Below are 22,426 nucleotides of genomic sequence, written 5' to 3'. Positions count from 1 at the left end.
AGTTCTTAGCAATGCATATTACTAATCAAAAATGTAGTTTTAATATATTTACAGTAGGAAATGTACAAAATATCTTCATGGAACATGATCTTTACTTAATATCCTAATGATTTTTGGCATAAAAGAAAAATCAATAATTTTGACCCATACAATGTTTTTTTGGCTATTGCTACAAATGTACCCAAGAGACTTAAGACTGGTTTTGTGGTCCAGGGTGACATATGTGGATTTGGCGATCAATAATAATTTTTTTATTATCATTGATTTTTAAAACAGTTGTACTGCTTAGTATTTTTATGGAATCCATGATGCATTTCTTTCAGGATTATTGGATGAATAGAAAGTTCAAAACAACAGCATTTTTTGATAGAAAACTTTTGTAAGGTTATAAATGTCTTTTCTGTTACTTTTGATCAATTGAATGGGTTTTTGCTTAATAAAAGTATTAAAGTATATAAAGTATATTCTGACCCCAAATTCTTTTAATTGTAGTAGGTTTAATTACAGCTCTTTATCTTATGAATGCGGTGCATCCTGAAATGTGTAATTAGGTCATGATTTGAACCAGTTATTTCCAAAAATATGCTGAAGACATAAATGTAACTGGTCAATTTGCACTATAGTTAAATAATGCACCAGCCATTACATTACAGTCTTAATATTTGAAATTTGATAAGAAATGAATGTACATTTATTACACAATCAGATGTTAGGTAGACTGTTGAATATGTGTAACACGTTTGCATATCATATGATGGAAAATTGACTTTCAAATATATAATATCCACTTTCCACATTGTGAAGGCTTATACATTGTGTTTATTTGAATGACAGTGGTCAGTGTCGTCAGTGATCTGCTGGGACTCGACTCCTTTCAGCTGTCTGAGGTTCTGACACAGCGGTCCATGATCCTGAGAGGAGAAGAGATCTGCTCACCTCTCACTGTGGAACAGGTAAGGAACCAGGACATCCATCCTTTCTTGTGATGTTGTATAGTGCACCGGCATGTCTGTCTAGAAATAAGATATATTGATGTATTTGCCTATTTAAATCTGGTTTATTTACATTTTGGCATAAGTTTGGGCAGTGCTTTCAAAAAGTATTTTTTGGTTTGTTTGCTTTAACCGTCATGTTGTATCATGTCGTGGCATGTCTGTGCTGTGCCCTCAGTGTGTCCAGACACATGTTTCCCTGCATCCCCAGACTCACCCCAGATTTACTGACAGACTGTCATTAAAAACATGCTCACACCCATACGCCTGTGTAGAAAGCGTCTTTGCGTGACTTGGTACCATTTCCTGTTTTTTTGTCCCCTTGGATTCCTGCTATAATAACTCGGTGATAAAGATCTCATGAGAAGAAACACAATAGAGGCCGAGTGTGGAGACAGCGGTTAGCAGCCGCCTAATGGGGGCAGTCTATTACACAAATATGCACGGTAAACACAAGAAACAGTCGATGTAGCACTAGTGCAGAGCTTTCAAAATTCCTCTTTTCCGCAAAGGAACCAAAATCAAAGGTTTGATTTTTTTACATTTAAAACTGGTTTATGAAAGAGAGCAAGACCGATGAGGGGAAAGGGGGGGGAAGTGTATGCATGCGAAGAATAAAGAGACCCCAACCCACATTATCCCATAATTCTCATCTAGCATGTAGAATGGACCCTAGCCTTTGTGACCGACTCGGTAGAAACACACAAGCAATCTTTTCATGAACAAAGACAATGACCACTAACTCCAGCCTGTGTCAGCGGTCATAAAGCAGTGCCACGTCTTAATGGAGGCCCTTATTCCTTTCTCCATAATGCATTAACACAGTGGTCAAGACCAGCTGCCATTGGCCGTATCCTGCACACACAGCCATTCTTTCAGGTCTTTCTGATGGAGCCAGCACACTGTTCAGAATCAGGCAGAAGTGTCTCTGACTGATGAATTATAGTGTTGCTGATACAATAGACGGGAGTTTGGCGTTCTTAGGAATAGCAGAGTCTAATTTGTGGGTATTAACTTTCTCTCCATCTGTAATCCAGTAATAGCAGCTCAGGGTTATTTCTGGGTTTATGAGTTGAACTGAAACTCCAGAAGCAAAGATCTTCCACACTTTTCATCACTTTTGCAAAATGAATTGGTAGGCCAGTTTTAGTGGATTTACTGTGTAAAGTCATTTCTCACAGTCTGTATGTGTAGTCTTGCACCGGTGTAGTTTATCACATTTAATATGAACAAGTTCCACTACTCTTTTTTTTAATTTCTTAATTCTGAGCATAATTAAAAACATACTTCTTTGTTGGGAATGGGTGGTTTAAATGTGACTTAAGTGTCCAAATACTTATTGGGGTCACTGTATTATATCCAATCTCAGCTATAAATCAGGAAAGACATCCATTGTTTTCAAACTTCGCACTTAAGGCTTATTACTAATTACAGAGAGTAACAACCCTGCAGATTCAGCCCATAATGTAAACTTTACTGGGGGGGTTGAAATTCAAATAGACATATTAGTGTTTTGTAATAATCTCTAGAGACATTGCTTGTTGACATTGTGGTTTGAAATTGCGCTGTTGGTGGCTAACTAAAGGAAAATATCTCTAGATTAATATTTGTCTCTACCCTGCTTTCCAAAGGCAATTGATTCCCGGGACTCTGTGGCCATGGCATTGTATTCCCAGTGTTTTTCTTGGATCATCGCCAGAATTAACCAGAAAATCAAAGGAAAGGACAACTTCAAGTCCATTGGCATTTTGGATATCTTTGGCTTTGAAAACTTCGAGGTGAGAGTTTGTTGAGTACAAAGAGGTGAAACGTTCCAGCCAGAATGTCTGTTGATGGCATGTTGTCATGTTTTTATGATTTTTTTCCCCCCTCCAGGTGAACCGGTTTGAGCAGTTCAACATTAACTATGCCAACGAGAAGCTCCAGGAGTACTTCAACAAGCACATCTTCTCCCTGGAGCAGCTTGAATATAACAGGTGAGTACTGTCAGTGACCTTGGTTAGCACTAAAGCCCTGCTCCTGGAAGAGATCTGTCAACAAAAAGAGCTTTATTTCTCTGATTTTGACCTAATTTATTAGCACTCAAAGTAACTTAGATTGTCCTACACTGTCTTTGATTCTCCATATTGCCATAGGTTTATGCATGATCATAAGACCAAACCATATACTCAAAAGTAGACTGGTCTTATGGCATAGTAAAAGGTCCATCAGATGCACACTGCGACGGTTGTCTTAAGTCATCAGGGTACTTCTTACTGTTGCATACTGCAGGCCTGTAGTTTGGAAGTTGGGCACAGTGTGTGTTTTCCAAGAGAAGCAATATTTGAGTTACTTTATTTATATAATGTGCTATTATTAAGCTAGCTATAAAAATGTTAACTTTAACTAGCTATTTATTTTAAACTGTTGCTCTACCATGATAGTAGTTCACTGGAAGTGACTGTAGAATATGACAATTTATGCTAATGTCATGTTATAGCAAGAAAGTCAATTGTTGAAGAGAGAACTTTATGCTAATGTTTACGCTAATGCTCTTCAGACATTTTTTGTAACATTCAAACACACAAAATAGGAGTTTTCATAGCTAGGAGTTTTTCTGTCATATACTTGCACAGAATGTATTTCAGCTAGTGAATATTTCTGAACAAGATATGCCTAGTTAGCATTATAGCTAGTTATAGCCAGTGTTGGGGAGTAACTAGTAACGGATTATGTAATTTAATCACAGTATAAATGTAACTGTAATCTGTAATTAATTTACAGTTACTTATGAAAATGTTAACGATTACAAAGGGGATTACATCTGAATATTTTCACACACATACATTAACCCTGCCTGATTTAATTGTTTGAAAATGCTTAGCATTTGAAAACTTTGCTTAGAATTTAGAAATGTAACCAAAAAGTAATCAGTTACATTATTTTAATAAAATAGTTGAAGTAGTTACACTACTTATTACATTTTAAATAGGGTAACTTATAATCTGTAACCAATTACATTTCCAAAGTAACCTTCCCAACACTGGTTATAGCTAATAACCAGGGGCTGACTTAGTGATTTTGGGGCCCTAAGCAAATTCCAGGTATGGGGCCCCAACACAATAACTGCTCTTTTACGCCTAACCCTTATTTTGCTCGCTAACTCTAGTTTATAGTTTATTTATCCCTTCACAACCAGTAATTAGCCAACCTGATGTTCTAAAGCCATATTAGGGTACCTTTTTTTTTTTCAGATCACAAATAAAGACATTATCAAAAAAAAAAAAATGCTTGCACTTGTCCATTTAATAAATTATAAACTTTTTCAGTCTTTTTACAAACATAAAATTATCCCATGCAACTCACTCCATATTCCAAATATTCTGAAGGCATACGGTAGGGTTTGCCAAGAAACAAATCGAAAATTTAATCTGTTATTAAGCAAAAATCTCCAGTCATTGCATTAGTGCATTTATACGAGTGTGCGGCAGTTCGCGCCGGCATGCCTAGGAAAAGCATAAAAGAAAGTCATTTTGAAACATCAAGACAAATAAAATTATGACTTGAAACACAATACTTTCTTCATTATACAGCCTAGAATGCGTGCAAAGAGCGCCCCCTCATATAATCAAAAGCTGTCACTCACTTCAGTTCATTGTGATCTCACGATGTTCCGTTAATAAGCCCTCTACACTGCACAATGAATCTCTTATTTACATCGTATCTACTGTACACTTTGTTATAATGAGAGGATTCCCGAGCTTGCAGACCTCAGCACTTGACAAAAACTCGGCATTTTGAGTGGTGAGGGGATTCTAAACACTTCTGGTCATTGCGTTCCAGAAATCAACAGATATGTTTGTGATTGGCTAAATTGCTCAAAGCTGCAAATATGTTTCACCAATATCAGATGGGGCCCCTTGATTCCCCGAGGCCCTATAAGTGGCCGCTTACCTCGATTAAATGTTAAGTCCACCCCTGCTAATAACAACACATTTTGAATACTGAGGACTGTTGCTGACACACAGTAATGCAAGAATAAGTGTATACAACTGGACTGCACAACTGCAATGCGTTGTCCGAGCATTTGTGTGCGTGCGCCTCCCTGCGTACATTATCATCATCATCAGGAGATCAAATCTCTGCGTGAAACCCAAAGCGTATAATACAGGCTCGTCTGTAGACACATAGCTTCACACTATCAGGTGTCGCAGAGAGCTCAGGTCACAACGGGGTGAAATAGCATAGAAGGGTGGAGGTGCGACATGATCATGATATACAGGACATGGGTCCTGTGATCTCTTTTAGGCTAGAGTGATGGAGAGATAGCAGATGAATTGAGGGCGGGTTTCTCGCCCTGTTCTTGCTGTAGTGGCTATGGAGGCACTCTGCCAGATGTGTGAATGGGTCTCCTCTTTCCCACACAGTTGTGTTCTTGTGTTGAAATGTGATGGCTGAGGGGGGTCAGCAGAGCCCGGTCACAGCTCATTTCATCACATGAACCCTGAGGATAATACCACCTTTGTGTACATGTAGTGTTGTGATGTTGCTCAAGAGGTTCTCTTGTGTCTCCACACAGGGAGGGGATACACTGGGAAGCCATCGACTGGATGGACAACGCAGAGTGTTTGGATCTGATCGAAAAGGTGTAATTTTAACCTTTGACCTTTAATCAGCTCTCACTGTGACCACACAGTGCTCACTAGAAACCATTCCACTTTTGATAACTATTAGCACATGAGCAGTTTTATAATTTCAAACTATCATCTCCAGTAGTCATTGCATTTTCAGAAAGATTTGCAGACTTAGTCGATCTTAAAAAAAAAATGTAAATAAACAGGGTCCATGTCTAGTTTAGCCGTGATGCTCATACAGGTGATGCTGCTGTCTCTTCTCTGCATCATATCCTGCATAAATATCTCCTAAATGTTCTAAAACAGTGAATTTGCATGAACAAAAAAGTATAGAAACGTCTTCTGAATGTTCAACACTGAACTTTTTAGAGATTGCAAATTATTGCATATTATGTTGCAGAAAGAATTGCATGTTCCAGCTGAAAAAAAATGTGAGTTGTCACTGAGAATAATCAACAACTTGAAGTTAACCATTTTGTATACACAAATGGCTACATGACATTACAAGTAAATATTAGTGTAATTTGAGAAATTTAACATCTCTGATCGATTACAAACTAGACCCCTGTGGTTAATGTGGAGAGCCATAGAGAGCGTGTGCTTAGATCAGTGTGCTCTTTCCACAGAAACTGGGCATGTTGTCTCTTATCAATGAAGAGAGCAGATTCCCTAAAGGCACGGACTACACCCTGCTGGAGAAACTCCACAGCCGGCATGCCGTAAGCCCTTCTTTTCAAAACGCTCACAGACATACAGTATGTGTTTCTTTCCCCCATCTCATTTCAGATCACAGAGAGTTAATTCTTCTTTAAACTCGCTGATAAAGACCAGCGCCGAGCCAATAGGCAACACCCAGTCACACCCCCACAGCCTCTCACACGCACATGCACAATACGGTAACGTGAGCAGGCTTTCCTCAGGGCGCAGGAACAATGAGTGCATCCTCGGAGAACCCACATACAGTATGCCCTGACTGAAGTACCTCTGTGTGTGCTCACTTCAAATATAATCAATATGAAAAATAATGTGCTATGTGTTTCTATCTCTGCAGACAAACCCTTACTACGTGAAACCAAGAGTGGCAGATCACCAGTTTGGTATTAAACATTATGCAGGAGAGGTAATTACATCAACAAGCAGTGTTATTTTAGCATGTCTATAATATTAAATAAGCTTTTATTTTTTTATTTTCAGTTTTAATATTAATTTTATTTAAACTTTTAGTAATTCTATGTGATTATCATTTTTTAAAGGGGTCATATGATGCGATTGAAATTTTTCCTTTGTCTTTGGAGTGTTACAAGCTCTTGGTGCATAAAGAAGATCTGTAAAGTTGCAAAGACTAAAGTCTCAAATCCAAAGAGATCTTCTTTATAAAAGTTAAGAGTCAGCCACGCCTGCCTAAAACGGCTCGTTCTAACACCCCCCCCACATGTCTACGTCACTATGTGGGAAGATTTGCATAACGCCGCCCAAATGTTCACGCAAAGAAAGAAAGTGTAACTTTTATTCTCGCTGTAGTATTGTTGTTGCTGCCGCCGCCATGTCTTAAAGGCGCTGTGTGTTTCGTTGTGAAAGTGAAATTACTTTGGTTGGTCTTCCAAAAGAGGACGATATCCGCTTCGTCATGCCTAGAGCTGATCCGTGCCGGTCACTGAGGAAATACATCAACTTCGTGCTGTCGATCGGCAGATCGGCTTTCACTGTGGACGAAGTGGAATCCAGCCCGGGGTCGTCACATGTGGTTGCCGCAAGCCCACCGCCTCTGCTCACTCTAGCCCACCGCCTCAGCTCACTCTAGCCCACCGCCTCAGCTCTATGTGGAAAATAATGTGTTTTTTGAAGCTTAAACCGCATAAACACATTTCATTACACCAAATACACAAAATAATGTTCTTTTTAGCAGCATCATATGACCCCTTTAAAAATATTTCTATTTAGCTTATTTTTATTTCACTTTTGATTTTAGTAAGTTAGTGGCGTTTAATTTTAGTGCTTCAGTTAATGTTCAGCAGTTTTTCTAATTTTTTGTTATTTTATTTTTTTAAAGTTACAATTTTTATCCCATTTTTATTTCAAAAATTTTATTTCAAAAATTTAAAAATTTTAATATTAGTAAATGGTAACCAAACTGTCAACGAGTGTGTGACAAATGTGAGAGAAACAAACACACTTTTTTAAGATACAGCTTAGAATTTATAGTGTGTCTCGCCAGGTATGTAGAAGAAAATTGCAGTGTATAGCAAAAGCGTTTTACAATATTGGTTTTGTGGTGCATTATTTGTGAGGTTGGAAAGATTTTATAAGGTCTGCCAAAATTTATAGTACAGTTTAAATGCTTTTAATTGACATCTGAGTTGGCAGACTCCAAACACACACACACACACACACACACACATGCACATGTGGAAGTGTGACACTATTCTGTGTTTTACAGTAACTTTGCAGTAGATGAATGGAATAATGAAATAATATAAAATAATATAACTTATTAATACAAAATATGATACACAAAATTGCTGAATATAAATTAACACTCATTTAATGCAATATTTACTGACTATAAAAAATATTTAAATAATGTCATATGAGCAAGATTGCTGTTGTTCTGAATATCCGATTCAGCTGTAGGCACAAGGCCTCAGGTAAAGCTAATAAATCAAGTACTCAAACTAACTGTTGTATAATGTAAAAATGTTTGCCCTTTCACCATGGGCACCACACGAAGCCTCCACAGTTTAATGTGCTGGAAACCACACGCCTAACATGCACTCACATGAGAAGCATTTGGCATGCTGTCCAGCTCCTTCTCTAGTTGCCATTTCTCTTTTCCTGACAGTTTTTATTCACACTTCTACTTGCATTTTACTCTTTACTTTCTCTCTCTTCTCCAAAAAAAGTTATTTTAATCAGTCGTGCTTTCCAGTAAAACATCTAAAATTGCATAGGGTATTAAGACTTGTATCTCATGGAGTTTTGCTTTCAATCTACTTCTAAGGTTTTTTATATCTTGTTACTGGAAAACATCTAATTTTGCCAGATATCTTCACCACAGTCTTGTGTGCAAAATGTCTGATGTGATACATGGTTCCCACAATATCTATCCAGTGTTTCAAATGCTTTCAGATGGAGAATATCTTTAGCATCTGCTCTCTAGGCCAAGACAAACGAAAGATCGGACTATAAGCTTTGGATGAATTCTCTGTTTAAATGAGAGATTGTAATTACCGAGATGTGTTATAAATACCACCAGCATGTGTTGTGGATGCTGCATACTTTACAGCTCAGGAGTTTATTTCATAGTGTTAAGATCAGTGGAGGAATCTGTCACCACGGAGGTCATGACTGAGTAATACTCAACAGGTGACTGCATTAAAATGCGGCAGCTCGATCAACCTCTCTCTTCGGTCTCTCATTATTAGGCTGAAATGTTAGGACAGACACATGAAAAAATATATAATTAAAAAAATATTTTCCATCCATAAAATAAATATAAGCTTTATCATTAGGTCATTGTACATGTATTTAGTAACTGTATTTGTGTGTATCAGGTACTGTATGATGTGCGTGGCATTCTAGAGAAGAACAGAGACACATTCAGAGATGATATTCTCAATATGCTGAAGGACAGCAGGTAACAAATCATTCACTTTGCAATGCTGTGGATCCTATCATCCTTAGCTTGTCATGAGATCAAAGATGTATGTACTGTAAATGAAGCTTCTCATACTACAAAAACTATTGACAAGAAATATTTTGGGCATTTTGACATGTGTTGTGATATTATACTGCATCTAAAATCATTCATTAATGAAGCCTTTATGAATTAATTTTAATTAAGAGACTACATGGAATATTTTTTTAATTTTAACTCTTTCCCTGCCAGCATTTTTGAAAAAAAGTTGCCAGCCACTGTCAGCATTTTTGATAATTTTCACTAAAATTTCATGGCCCCCAGAATATTTTGCTGTACGAATATCTGAACATGCAATACATCAAAATAAAGAAGAGAGCCTCTACTTTTAAACAAAAGTCCTCTTTATTCTAACTTCAAACATTCTTTTTTTTATCAACACTTGAACCTAGACCGGTTTCATAAAAAAAAAAAAAAAAAAACATTTTGAGCAAAGAAAATTGTATTTTATCAAATACTACAACTGGATCATGTTAAGTGCAACAATCAAAGCAAAGATGCAGCACCCCCAAAGCTTGCACAGTCTTAACATTTCACTCTGTAACATTAGGCAGTTTTCATTTATATGCTTTTTATTGTTGATGTTCACATTATTTTTAATATGCATATATACAAGATCGCTCGTTTCTGCAAACTCCTCATTTGTGTTTTTGATTGGCACATTCTAGACTCATTCAGAAGATATAGATAATAGATAATAGTGTACCCAAGCATATAACAGTGAAAACACGGAAACAGAAAATTCTGTTTTTGGCGGGGAAAGAGTTATAAATGAATTTGACACACTGAAGGACCATTTAAAATCATGTAATGAAGGCAAAAAGCTGTTCAAAAAACTTGCTGGGCCTAAGATATACACTTTCCTAAATACATTCATCTAAATTCCAGCTACACTGAAGCAGTTGTTGCTGATCTCCATTTCTTCTGATATATGAAAGATGTTTGTGAGCGATATTGTCTCTATTGTGTGTCTCTCAGGCTTGACTTCATCTATGACCTGTTTGAGCGTGTTGGTAGCAGGAATGGAGACGAGACTCTGAAGATGGGCACTGCCCGCCGCAAACCCACCGTCAGCTCTCAGTTCAGGGTGAGACAATCGATGATCTAAATGTGCCATCTGATGTTTTTATACAACCATATTTTGAAAGAATCAGAACAAGAAGACTGTGAGACAAGTGCTCTGCCCCAAAACCTAGCCAAGTATTATAAGACATTATAGACATGTTAAAATACCTTGTTTTCACTAAGTTCAAAGGCAGCATCACGTGATTCACATAAACAGTTACTCCCAGAATTCACTGCTCATTGAAAAAATAGATCCAAGATGACGGATGAAGAAAGACATATTTCACTTAGTACTGTAAGAAATCTGCAAAACAGTTCAGTGTAATTAGAAATAGATTATTTGCATCAGCATTTATGTGTTGTGTATTTTTATCTGAGTATTATGTGTTATTTAGTGTTATTAGCTTAGCAACATACTAACATCAAACTCTAGAGAGTGCAACAGTCTGGTTGACCCTTAACCTTTAAAGACAGACCTACTCGTTGCTGATTGGTTTAGTTCATGGCTAATAACTCTTTAATAAATCCACTTAAGCTCGGGGCGTTTTTTGGTATTTTCGCAGAGCTTTCTTGTGATATATGACTTGACTTTTTTGTGAAAAATATATAAAATACACATTCTTCGTAAAAATTATTCGCAGTGGTTAGGCCGAAATTCGTGTGTGGGACGAATACATTTCTAAGCTTAATTTTACTGCTTTATGAATATAAAACCAAAAGGAATGGTATTCTTTGTAAAGAAGACACTCCAAGCTTTCAAATGAACCCATATATGGGCTGATACCATATAAGGAAGGCTATGTAAATGAAGCATACACATTTTTAACGTGATTTTGGACCCGTATCCGGGTCCGCAGAGTTTAACTGGTTTTAAGAAAGACTTTTTAAAAAATGCCAATGGGAAAAAAGAATGGGAAAAAACCCTGAACCAAGGCTGCTGAAAAAGTGGTCGATCACTGTTGCACTCTATTGAAATCAGTTGTTAAATCACATGTGTGAAGTCCTTTTTGTGTGGCACGAGGAATTGCAGCCTATGTTGAACGTTTCAAATCAGTCACTTATTGGGTTAAGGATGCTCCCTTAAAAGACAGCTGCCTTTGTAGGTAGTAGTAAGTGAGGCAGCTCAGTAAGTTTCAAAACAGAGCTAAAATGTGTGTTTTCATGTTTAGGCTTAATATTTTGGGTGGACATTACAGATTATGAGTGCAAACCTAGCAGAAATTTTTGTTTATTTTTCTGCACTTGTGCAAATCTGTGTACCTTGCATGTGTGTGTGTGTGTGTGTGTGTGTGTGTTTTGTCCTCTTGTCTGTGTCCCTGTATATCTGCCCGTTTGTGGGGTTACGGGGCTTTGCATGTCATAACTGCCGTGCAGGGGATTTGGCAGCTGCCCTTGTACTGTGGCTCTTAAAGCCAGGGGATTACCCACAAACCGGGCACAAGGGTTTGACAGGGTCCGTGCATGTTTCCCTGTTCCCCTGTCATTAAAGCCGACCTGGAGCCTCTCAGTCTGAGACTGTGGGACAGAGTGCCAGGTTGAAGGGTCCTTGATGTGACTGGGTAAATACTAGCCCTGTCACTGCCTGTGTTTGCCCTCCTCAACTGGAGATGTGGGACGGACAAGCAAATAGCAGCTGTGGTTGCTGAACGGCAGTTTTGGTGCTGTTACTTTCCTGTGCAGGGGTGTAATTTAGTGTTATTGTGACTGTGTGTTTCAGGACTCTCTTCATGCACTGATGGCCACTTTAAGTGCCTCCAACCCTTTCTTTGTGCGCTGCATCAAACCTAACATGGAGAAGGTAGGATTGACACTTTTTGTACTGGCCATATCACACTCAAACCATATTACTTTCCTTTTTGAGTCAAACAGACAATAAAATCATTCTTCTAAAACGTCCTTTTCAAATGAATAGCTCAACCCAGAATGAAAGTCCATCATTGTTTATTCACCCTCAGGTTGTTTCAAACATGTTTACTTAGTTTCTTCTGTCAAACACAAAAGAAGAAAATTCGAATGAATGTTAATGCTGCTCTTTTCCATATATTACAACAATCAAAGAGCAACTAAAGGAATAGTTCACCCAAAAATAAAAGTTTGCTAAACATTTCCTCACCCTCAGGCCAGCCAAGATCTATGAGTTTGTTTCTCCATTGGAACAGATTTGGAGAAATTTAGCATCACGTCACTTGCTCATCAATGGATTCCCTGCAGTGAATGGGTGCCGTCAGAATGACAGTCCAAACAGCTGATAAAAACATGACAATAATCCACAAGTGAAGTTAAAAACAGCTTGTTCATAATAAACAAACTGACCAACAGAAAGCTGCTTCATTGCTTGTTAATGACAATAGACCAATAGTGACCGCATATTTACGGTAGCTTTATTGGTGGAACAGACCCAAATTTTAGCAATTCACCAATAACCTTCCCCTTCACTGTAGCTCCAGAATCATATTCAAGCATTTGCATAGTCAACCCGGCACATCAAGATGTGTTCCGCAATGTTTGGCGTCAGTAACTTCAAGCAGCACTGGTTCTTGCTTGTCTCGTAACCAAATATTGATGCACCAGATTTGAATTTGCAGAAATGCAAATTAGATTTGAGAGATTGTCAGTGATGATGACTTTTTTTAGCTCGGCTTTCTCTGGTCACTATATGCTTTCATTGTATGGAAAATAACACCTTGAACATAATTTGCAATTTCTTCTTTTTTTTGTTGTTGTTGTTTGTTAAATGAATTTAAAAAATCCAAATGGGTTTTTGGTATGAGGGTGAATAAATGGGAATTTAGATTTTTAAGTGAACTATTCAGCTTTTTAAACTTTTAACCCCTGCAAACAAACAAACAACTAAATACTTTTTTTTTTAAGTCTTATTTTCTAGTTAAAATTTCTAAAATGTTTTGATACAACATACATTTTCTTTAAGCAACACTGCATAAGATATTAAGACTTGTTTTAAAAGAATGTGTCTTTAATATGAGTATATTTTGTCTTATACTGCTCTGGCAAATTTTTTAACTGGTTTTCAGTATACAATGTTGCTTCTGATTTATGTTATGATCCAATATTTTTATTAGTTACATGCACAGTTACTGTATATGCAGAATACAATTTCCAGTGAAATGTAAATCTGGTCAGCTACTTAAACTGTGCATTAAATATCTAAATGATGGATAAAAAATGGTAAAATAAGACAAACGTAAGAAATTATAATGGATTAACTAATTTACCATGATTTGAAAATAGTTTTTTTTCTGCTGGAAAACATGTCAAAAAAGACTGATTAAGAAATGATTAGTATCAGTGCAGTGGCCTCTGCTTATGTTAAAGTGAAAATTCACAGGACAGTCTGGCATCATTACATTGTGAGAAGCTGTACAGCCAGCAGCCTGTCATGTTCTGCACTCTGTACATAGATTCTCTTTGTGCTGATCTGCTCAGATTTGAGCGGCCCATCCCCACCGCCAGCACATTCCTGCAGCCCAAACCCGCCTGTGCTGGGGTCAGAGGTCACGGCTGTCCACTTCAGCGGCACTGAGAGGAGTAGCACACTCCTGACCTGCAGCAGAGGAATGTAGAGATAACAGCCAGAAAATCACACAGAGCCTCTACCCTTTATTATGTGACACAATCGAGCTGTAATAAATGCTCATTTGAGCTCACATATTACTGGAATTATTATGATCGCATTGATTCATAGAGGACTCTCGTTTCAGTGGGCAGAGGATCAGGTTGGCGCTTCTGATGGGGTTGTTGTATTGTGATAACTGTCCTCAGGGAGGGGAATCACGGCTGTGGCCTTGTCTGGCGCCTGGCCTCCTCTGTCATTCCACACCTTTTCTTCTATCATTTATGCCACACAACACATCCCACCTCACTTCGGGGCCCCTTTAAAGACAATTGTGATACTGCATACTTCATGCCTGACCCAGGTTTACTGCCCAAATTACACAGGCAGACCAGAAATACACCTCAGTTTCTTGTCACATTAGCCTGACATGATAATTTCAGTTCAGATTGAAATGAAGGACATGGCAAAAGGCAATAGTGGAACATGCTGTTAAGACACACCAGATGGCCAGGCCACCAACAATGAGTCCCGCTCTTTAACATAGCAATCAAACGGCCTGATGAGACAGGACAGTGTGGGAGCAGCTGAACGCCAGGCACTGACATTACTGATCCAGCTACAGATTGCCTCTAAACATGACACAACACCTCACACAATAGACATAATCAGTCCCATTTTGATGTTGGTGTTTGACCCCTTTTTCTGCCCACAGACATCTTTTGTTCTTTATGTGACAGATCAAAACAAGTATCTCTGTTATCTCATGCTTAGGTTATGGTTAAAGTCAGAATGAAATCAAAATAGATCCTATAAAAATTCCTGGTCTCATTGAAAAAGATTCATCCGGTCTTTGTTATCCAAAAGATAAAATACTTGTCTTCGTAAAAATTTTCTTCAGGGTTTTATATCAGTATTTTTGCCTTTTTTAAAAATATCTATTCGACTAAATTAAGTTACTAAGATTTATTATCAGAGAATGCATTTTGGTTTATGTATCATACCCCACTGGCATTTTTTGTCCTTTTTTATTATTTAACAATGAAATTGAGACACTACTACATAGTGACCAACAATATGGATAACGGTATACAATTTTTGGTAACACTTTACTTAAAGCCTTTATGTATTTTTAATGCATTAATTATGCCTTGTAATGCACCTTATAATGCATTGTACAGTTTCATGAATAATTGTAACCACAGTAAATACATTATAACACTTATCAATTCATTGTTACACTATGTATTTTAAATTCGGTTATAATTATTTACAAGATATAATGTATTACAACGCACATTATGAATAATTATAATGCTTTATACCCTTTAAATAACCCTTTATAATGCATTATACATAAAGGCATTAAGTAAAGTGTTAACCAATTTTCACTTAAGCATAAACCTCACAAAATTCATTATCATCATCTTAAAAAAATGTATAATGAGGAAAGAGCGATAAATAGAATCAATAGAAAAACTTGCATCAGATTACAGAAATCAGATGTGTTATTATGAACACTATTTCATGTTAACTTGGAGTAGTGTAATAGGACCACTGTTGAATACTGAGTTTTGGTCCATTCAGTTTCAAGTAATATTGGGCTTAGCCGGTTGATACCAGTGCTGATGGACATGTCCTTCTATCTTATTCCAGAACGCAAATAAATTTGATGCAGATGTGGTTCTGAATCAGCTACGTTACTCTGGAATGCTGGAGACAGTGAAGATCCGTAGAGCAGGCTTTCCTGTACGGAGAACCTTCCAAGACTTCCTCAGCAGGTGAGATACATCGCCAAGAAACCACTGACAGTCCATCAAAATACAGTTAGAAGTGCAAAATCTGTTCCAGATGAACATATTTGATCTCTGACAGTTTTTGGAAAGGTAATGTGAAGTTAATGTTCTTGAAATCATACTGAACAATACCAGGGAAGTTTTTCTGAATCTATCAGTACATTGTTCTCTTACAGGTGGAATGTATGTATGTGTGTTCAAGCTGTGCCCACTTCCTGTGCAGATACACAATGATCCTGAGGGACAAAAACCATACGGCGGACGAGAGGACGAAATGTGCAGATCTGCTTACGAAGTATGACGTCACAAAGAAAGAGTGGAAGCTGGGAAAGACTAAGGTGCGGTTGCATGACCAACACATGTTCACACACATAGTAGACCTCAGTGCAAGAGTGCAAAGACTTTGTATAAACGCTCTTTTTCTCTCAGATTGAACTACTTGACCTTTATGTAGTCATCCCTGACATTCATACTTTACATTGTTCAAACAATCGTTTGAATTTATATCTGAAATGCAAAAAGGAAGAAAAAAGATACAGACAGGCTCTTAGGGGTTTTTCACACTTTTTTACCAAAGTCTTATGTAATCCAGATTTTTTTAAATTATTTAGATATTCTCACAGTTCATAACATGTTGATTACAGTGTTCAACTATCATGGCATTTTACAGCAAGAAGAGTCTGTGAACCCTTTGAAAATTTCCAGATTTCTGCATTGCTAACTCATAATATGTGGTCTGATCTTAATTAAAGTCACAGTTATAGACAACCCAGCCCTAGCGAGAGTGGCAACAGTCCAGAATTTTGTACATTTGTAGAATCCTTCCATGGATGGATGAACATCCAAGTCTTCAGCAATGTTTGCGTTGCTTTTTTCAGCTTTGTGCATCTCTGTTATGCTTCATTATGGTCCTGTGAAAGCTTTTGTGATCAAGGTATGGTTCACACTAACCAGTCATTCTTGAGAAGAATATATTTAGTAGAAGCCAGGCCTTGTGTGCCTTTTATTTTAAGAGCAGGGCACCAGTGCGACCCACATTTCCGATCTCATTTCCTTAATTGACTCCAATTAGTCATTGGCTTATTTTTTCCACACTGCCCTGCCCTGTGAATAATCACCCAGTGTATGTGTTACTAGTGTTTGTCTGTAATTGTGACTTAGCTGAAAAACAGAACACATTTAATAAGTAATTAATGCAGAAGTCCAGATATTTTTAAAGGGTTCACAAACTTATTCTCGACACTATGGTACTCTGTAGGACTTCATGTAGTCAACACACAGATGATACCTCGATATTGGCATCATGGAAGTGACAAAAAATTATGGTGCCATTTTCATGGTAATGTTTTGCAACACTTTTGGACTTTCATAGGGGATTTTTTCAGTCTTGTGATGTTTTTTCTGTCTCTCCTCTTTACATTCTTTCCCTTTTCTTCCTCATACTTCCTCTGCTCTCCCCCCTCAAAAAAACCCCCTCTCCACATCTTGGTAAGGAGTTTTGCGGTCCCTCACTTTACTGAAATGACTCATCCCGATCTAGCCGGACTGAAACAAGACTGCAGCACTTTAAGGGCGTTTGGCAACAGGAGCACAGCAGCTCTGAAAAGAATACTTTCTGTTCTCTGTTCAACAGTGTCTATTCATTCTTATCTTGTAATCAGTCAATTATTCACTCTCCTTGGTCAGTCTCTGCCACACATTAAGCATGGCGGTTCAGTCGGGCTGTTTTTACAGTAAACGGAGCTCTGAGGTTTCTGAGGAACAGGAAGGCACTGTAAATAAAAGGCATTCTTGCGTGCTTCGATTCAGACCACTTTTCTTTAAATTAATTGAATCCAGCGTGCTCTGTGTTATTTCCTTTGGGGTCTTGTGGTTTCTGGCTTTCCTGAGAGCTTGTATGGGTATCTCTTTATCTGGGGTCGCATTGTTAGCTTGATGGGGCCTTAATGCGGTGTTGCTGTGATTACTTGTGTTTAGGTTTGGTTTTATTTGGAGCAGAGAAATTATCTCATAAATCAAATAACTTGAGATGGAAACAGTGATGACCTGTCAGTGCTCCTTTCGGTCATGAGATGCCGTGTGGGTTATTATGAAGAAAAGCCAATTCAAACCAAACAATTAGATGACTTCTGTCATTTTATTACAAAACAATCAGGTTATCTATAAATTTATTTATAATTTAAGGTATTAAAATTGATCAAAAGTAACAGTAATGACATTTATAATGTTCCAAAAGATTTCAGTTTCAAATAAACGCTATTCTTGATATCTATCTATCTATATCTATCTATCTATCTAAGAGTCCTGAAAAACATGATAATAATGATGATAACAAGAAGAAATTGAGCAGCAAATCAGCATATTAGAATGATTTCTGAAAGATCATGTGACTCTGAAAACTGCAGTAATGATGCTGAAAATTCAGCTTTGCCATCACGGAAATAAATTACATTTTGAGAGATAGGTAAAGGACAACAGTTTTGTAATATTATTTCACAATATAACTGTTTTTACTGTATTTTTAGTCAAATGTGGCTCTGGTGAGTCTTTTTAACAATTAAATCAATTTTACTGACTCCAAACATTTGAATGCTTGTGTATATTCAGGTGAAGAGTATTTTGTATTGCATGGCACATACCATCTGAGATTGTTTTCAAGGCATAGCAATGTCTATGATAATTCAATGATATGGCATACATATATAGTAGCGTAATTGTAATTGATTATATTTAATAGTCATACATCTTTGTGAACTGGTGCTGCTAAAACAAATGTACCATAAAATTAAATATCACAGTTATGCCTTTAACAACAATTTCAGACGGTATGTGCCATGAAATGCACAATTTATCTGAATTCATCATGGCCTCAATAGACGACTGAACATAATGCAATATTTCTCCTTTTCCTAGAATGTTGCTTTCTGTCTCCCACACACACATGCATAAAGACAGTGAAACAAATGAATTCAGATACACACACTGGACACGCAGTCTCGCTCCCTGCTGAATAGAGTCATGCTTTACAAATTGTTTAGCTGTAAAATAGCCTCATTGTTCTGAGTGGTGGGGTCAGAGCTGGATGGCTCCAATTTGTTCTCAGCACATCAGAGCTCCAATGTGCTCAAGGTCAGCTACTCTAACCTACAGCTTTCACTGTTCCACCAGGCTCCATGATCATACTTGTTAAATAGCCTGTTGCCCTTAATGGACCCACAGAAAGCTGGTGTCTTCATGACAGAATCTGGGCTAATGGACCGTGCATTGATCTTTTCCCAAAATGCATGTCTCTCACAGTTCACCCAACACAGTACTTCAGTAAAACATTACATGCATTTGTTCCCCACAGTTACCAGTTGATTATGTTTATCCCTTTCTGAAAAGACCAGTGTAATTGGCTCCCAGCATATGTTGTGTTTTGGATGCTGTATTTCTGGCGTCCACACAAGATATCTTACCTAGTTTAGTGTCAACATGAATCACCGTTCCTGACTCATTTTGCTTTCATAGAAACAAACTATTCAGCGAGAAAAAAATGTAGGTCATGAACTGGTTTGTATCTATTGGGAATTAACTTGATATTGAAATGTAGATATTTACAAAATATAGCCTAATCTATGGGAGTTTGCCTAAATATCTATTTGGCGATTGGTTAACATCAACGGAGATGCAGAGCCAGTTATTACATTTTGAACAAAGAATATGGAAACAAACATTCCCTCTTAGGTATAATGTGTGCCACTTATTTGTTTACTGTAAGAACAGAACATGTCTAGCAATGCTTCTCAACTTTTTGGACTCCAAGGTCCCCCTTTGTCCAAGACATTCGAAGGCCCTGCTATCAAAGCTGATATGTACTTCTGTTATAATAAAAATAAACTAAAAAAACTAAATTCAATAACTTCTGTCATCATTTACTCAACCTCAAATTGTTCCAAACCTGTATGAGTTTCTTTCTTTCGCTGAGCACAAAAGAAGATATTTTGTATTTGCTAAATACTATGTATGTCAATGGCTACCATCAACTGTTTGGTTACCAACATTCTTTAAAATATTATCCCTGTAAGTTTTTGCGGAAGAAAAGCATGGCTAAGCTGGTTCACCAGTAAGTCCTGCAATAAACCAGCTTAAACCAGCATGGGCCAAGATTGGTAGACACATAAAAGATATGGCACTTATCTTGTATTTAATAAAAACACCCATCTTTAAGATCCATCTTGTGTTCTGTTGGGAATAGGTGGTTGTGTCCTTGTCTTTTTCAGTCAGGAATATATTGAAGTCAGGATTCTGGACTAATGTCGTTATAGGGCCACATGAAGCGTTATTAGAAGTAGACATCAGGCAGTGCTGTATGGGGTTTGTTTGATCAGTGTTTACACATATGTTCCACACATGTGTTTCATGTTTCTATATAAATACAGTCTCTTGTGTAAAACAGTTGAATGTATTCCAGCAAGTCTAGGTTGGGAGTCAAAGCTCCAGCCAGTGACCTATGACTGCATCCGTCATTGCTGTACGTGTTCAGTGGTCCGTTATAGTTGTTATCATGACTTGAGGTCTGTTTTATTTTATGATTTCATTCAGGAGTGTGTGATTGTGATCAGCGGAGAATGTGTGTTCACTACAGGTCCTCTTAAGCAGTGGCGGTGGCGCTGGCTTTTGTTCGTGGTGTTTTTGTGAGTGTCAGATTTGAGGTGGAGGTTAGGGGAGGGGCTTCAGATCAAGATAGGGGTCTGAGATTGTGTTTCCTTGCTCAAAACAAAACAACCTGTGTGTAATTATATCCATGCTGATTGTGTGTTGAGGAAGTGTGATCCCTAGATTGGGGCTCAGGGTTTTTTGCGTGGGATGGGGGAAGGATGTGGACGAGGAAACTTCCTCATGTGTGTGTGTGTCTGCAGCTGTGCGATGTTGATTACAGGAACATCTGGGTCGTCGGTTTCAGGAAATCTCACAATGAGCTTAAGAGATCTGTGGGAGGCCAGACATGTGTGCATGGGTTGATATTAATTGAAAGGACCTGATTCTGGTAATGCCACCAGAAAGTACATTATAGTACATAATGTATATTGGATGCTGCTTTGCTGGTGTTCCCATCAGTCTTCTTTTTAGCTTAACCAGTATAAACCAGCTCAAGCATGAAGACCATGCTAGGTGACCAGCAACATCTCAGCTCAAGTTTTAGTGGTTTTGATGGTCAATTCATGTTGGTATAATCACAGTTTCCACAAAAATACTAAGCATGACAATTTTTTTTAAACTTTGATAATAAATGTTTCTTGAGAAGCAAATTAGCATAGAATGATTTCTGAAGGATCGTGTGACATTGTAGAATGCAGTAGCATAATGATGCTAATTCAGCTTTGCATCATAGAATTAAATTAGATTTTAAAATGTATTCCAATAGAAAACTGTAAGAATATTTCACAATATTAATGTTTTACTGTATTTAAAATATTTAAGACTTATTTAAAACAAACAAAAAAATAGTACCAACCCCAAACTTTTGAACGCTATTGTATGTATAAAGTCAATTCGCCTCAACATCACACTGGTGGTTAGACACTTTACTTTTATCCCATGAGGTCATGGGAAAGAAGTCATCACATTCATAAATGGCGGTGAACAGAGACTGTAGGTCATATGATAGGCAAACATGGAGGATATATTTTGTCCAAGTTATATTCATAATACATACTGTACATGCACACTAATTGAGAAGATTTCCTGAAATACAGTGCATACTATGACAGTACATAAATTTAGAAGTAGTTGTTGTAGTTTTATATCTAACCATCAAGCCTATTTTTGTGAAAAGGTTTGTGAAAAGTAACTTGGGCATCACTACTCAGGATCACTTTTTTAAATTAATTTTTGTACCTTTGTTGCTCTTTCTGTCTTATGGCTTCACACCTTCTCTGCTTCTTCAGCTGTACAAGTACTGAGTTCTCCTATTGTCTCTGTTGGATAAGGATAATAAAAAAGTGTTTTATTGTCTAATTTTTTCTCTTCAGATTACTTGATACACAATGCTGCTAGCATATCTATAGAGGCGGCAGCCAATGAGTGTGAGGATTCTCTTCGGCGGTCAGTGAAAAACAGCGGGCCACGCCATTTCAACTTAGTGAAATACACTGAGAGGGGTGAACCGCACAATATAAAAATTGAACTATGTTGAGTACAGTCTTCATTTCATGTGAAATGAAGTCATCAAATAAAAGTCATTTTATTCCTTAAAGGGACAGTTCACGCTAAAAATTTAAATTCTTTCTTCTGTTGAACACAAAAGAAGATGGTGGCTACCATCAACTGTTTGGTTACTCTCCTTCTTTAAAATCATCTTTTGTGTTTAGCAGAAGAAAGAAACTCATATAGATTTGGAACAACATTAGGGTGAGTAAATGATGACAAACTATCCCTTAATGTATACAACTTTTTTCAATTAGTGTCAAACTACTCAATGTTCAGTACTGTTTAGTATAAATGTTCATTTACGTTTAGAGTTCATTAGGAAGGAATTTATGCAGATCATCTCTTTAATTCACCAGTGTTTCAGAGTTTTCTCTTCTATGAGTCAGCGTCAGTGAGTAAAGGGTTAAGCCTTCATGTCTTCTGTCTCTGAGACAGAGAGAGAGTGAGGGTGTGGCCGTCTCTTTGGCCGAGAGCCTCTCTTTCCCCCTCCTCTCTCTCTCTCT

At 37.5% G+C, this 22,426-nt stretch overlaps 1 protein-coding gene across 1 annotated transcript in view; it reads left to right on the top strand.

Annotated features, from left to right (window-relative positions):
* The window catches only part of myo10l3 (myosin X, like 3), a 77,992-nt gene that overhangs the window by 39,691 nt on the left and 15,875 nt on the right, over nt 1–22,426 (top strand). The window contains exons 10-20 of the mRNA XM_016472809.1: nt 835–953; nt 2,624–2,770; nt 2,868–2,968; nt 5,551–5,617; nt 6,232–6,324; nt 6,657–6,725; nt 9,157–9,239; nt 10,278–10,386; nt 12,082–12,162; nt 15,592–15,716; nt 15,955–16,069. Coding sequence (XP_016328295.1) covers nt 835–953; nt 2,624–2,770; nt 2,868–2,968; nt 5,551–5,617; nt 6,232–6,324; nt 6,657–6,725; nt 9,157–9,239; nt 10,278–10,386; nt 12,082–12,162; nt 15,592–15,716; nt 15,955–16,069 — 1,109 coding nt within the window. The remainder of the gene's footprint in view (nt 1–834; nt 954–2,623; nt 2,771–2,867; nt 2,969–5,550; nt 5,618–6,231; nt 6,325–6,656; nt 6,726–9,156; nt 9,240–10,277; nt 10,387–12,081; nt 12,163–15,591; nt 15,717–15,954; nt 16,070–22,426) is intronic.

Source organism: Sinocyclocheilus anshuiensis, unplaced genomic scaffold (genome assembly GCF_001515605.1).
Source record: "Sinocyclocheilus anshuiensis isolate Anshui unplaced genomic scaffold, SAMN03320099.WGS_v1.1 scaffold1145, whole genome shotgun sequence".
In the NCBI taxonomy this organism is placed as follows: domain Eukaryota; kingdom Metazoa; phylum Chordata; class Actinopteri; order Cypriniformes; family Cyprinidae; genus Sinocyclocheilus; species Sinocyclocheilus anshuiensis.
This window is presented reverse-complemented; position numbering and strand designations above follow the sequence as displayed.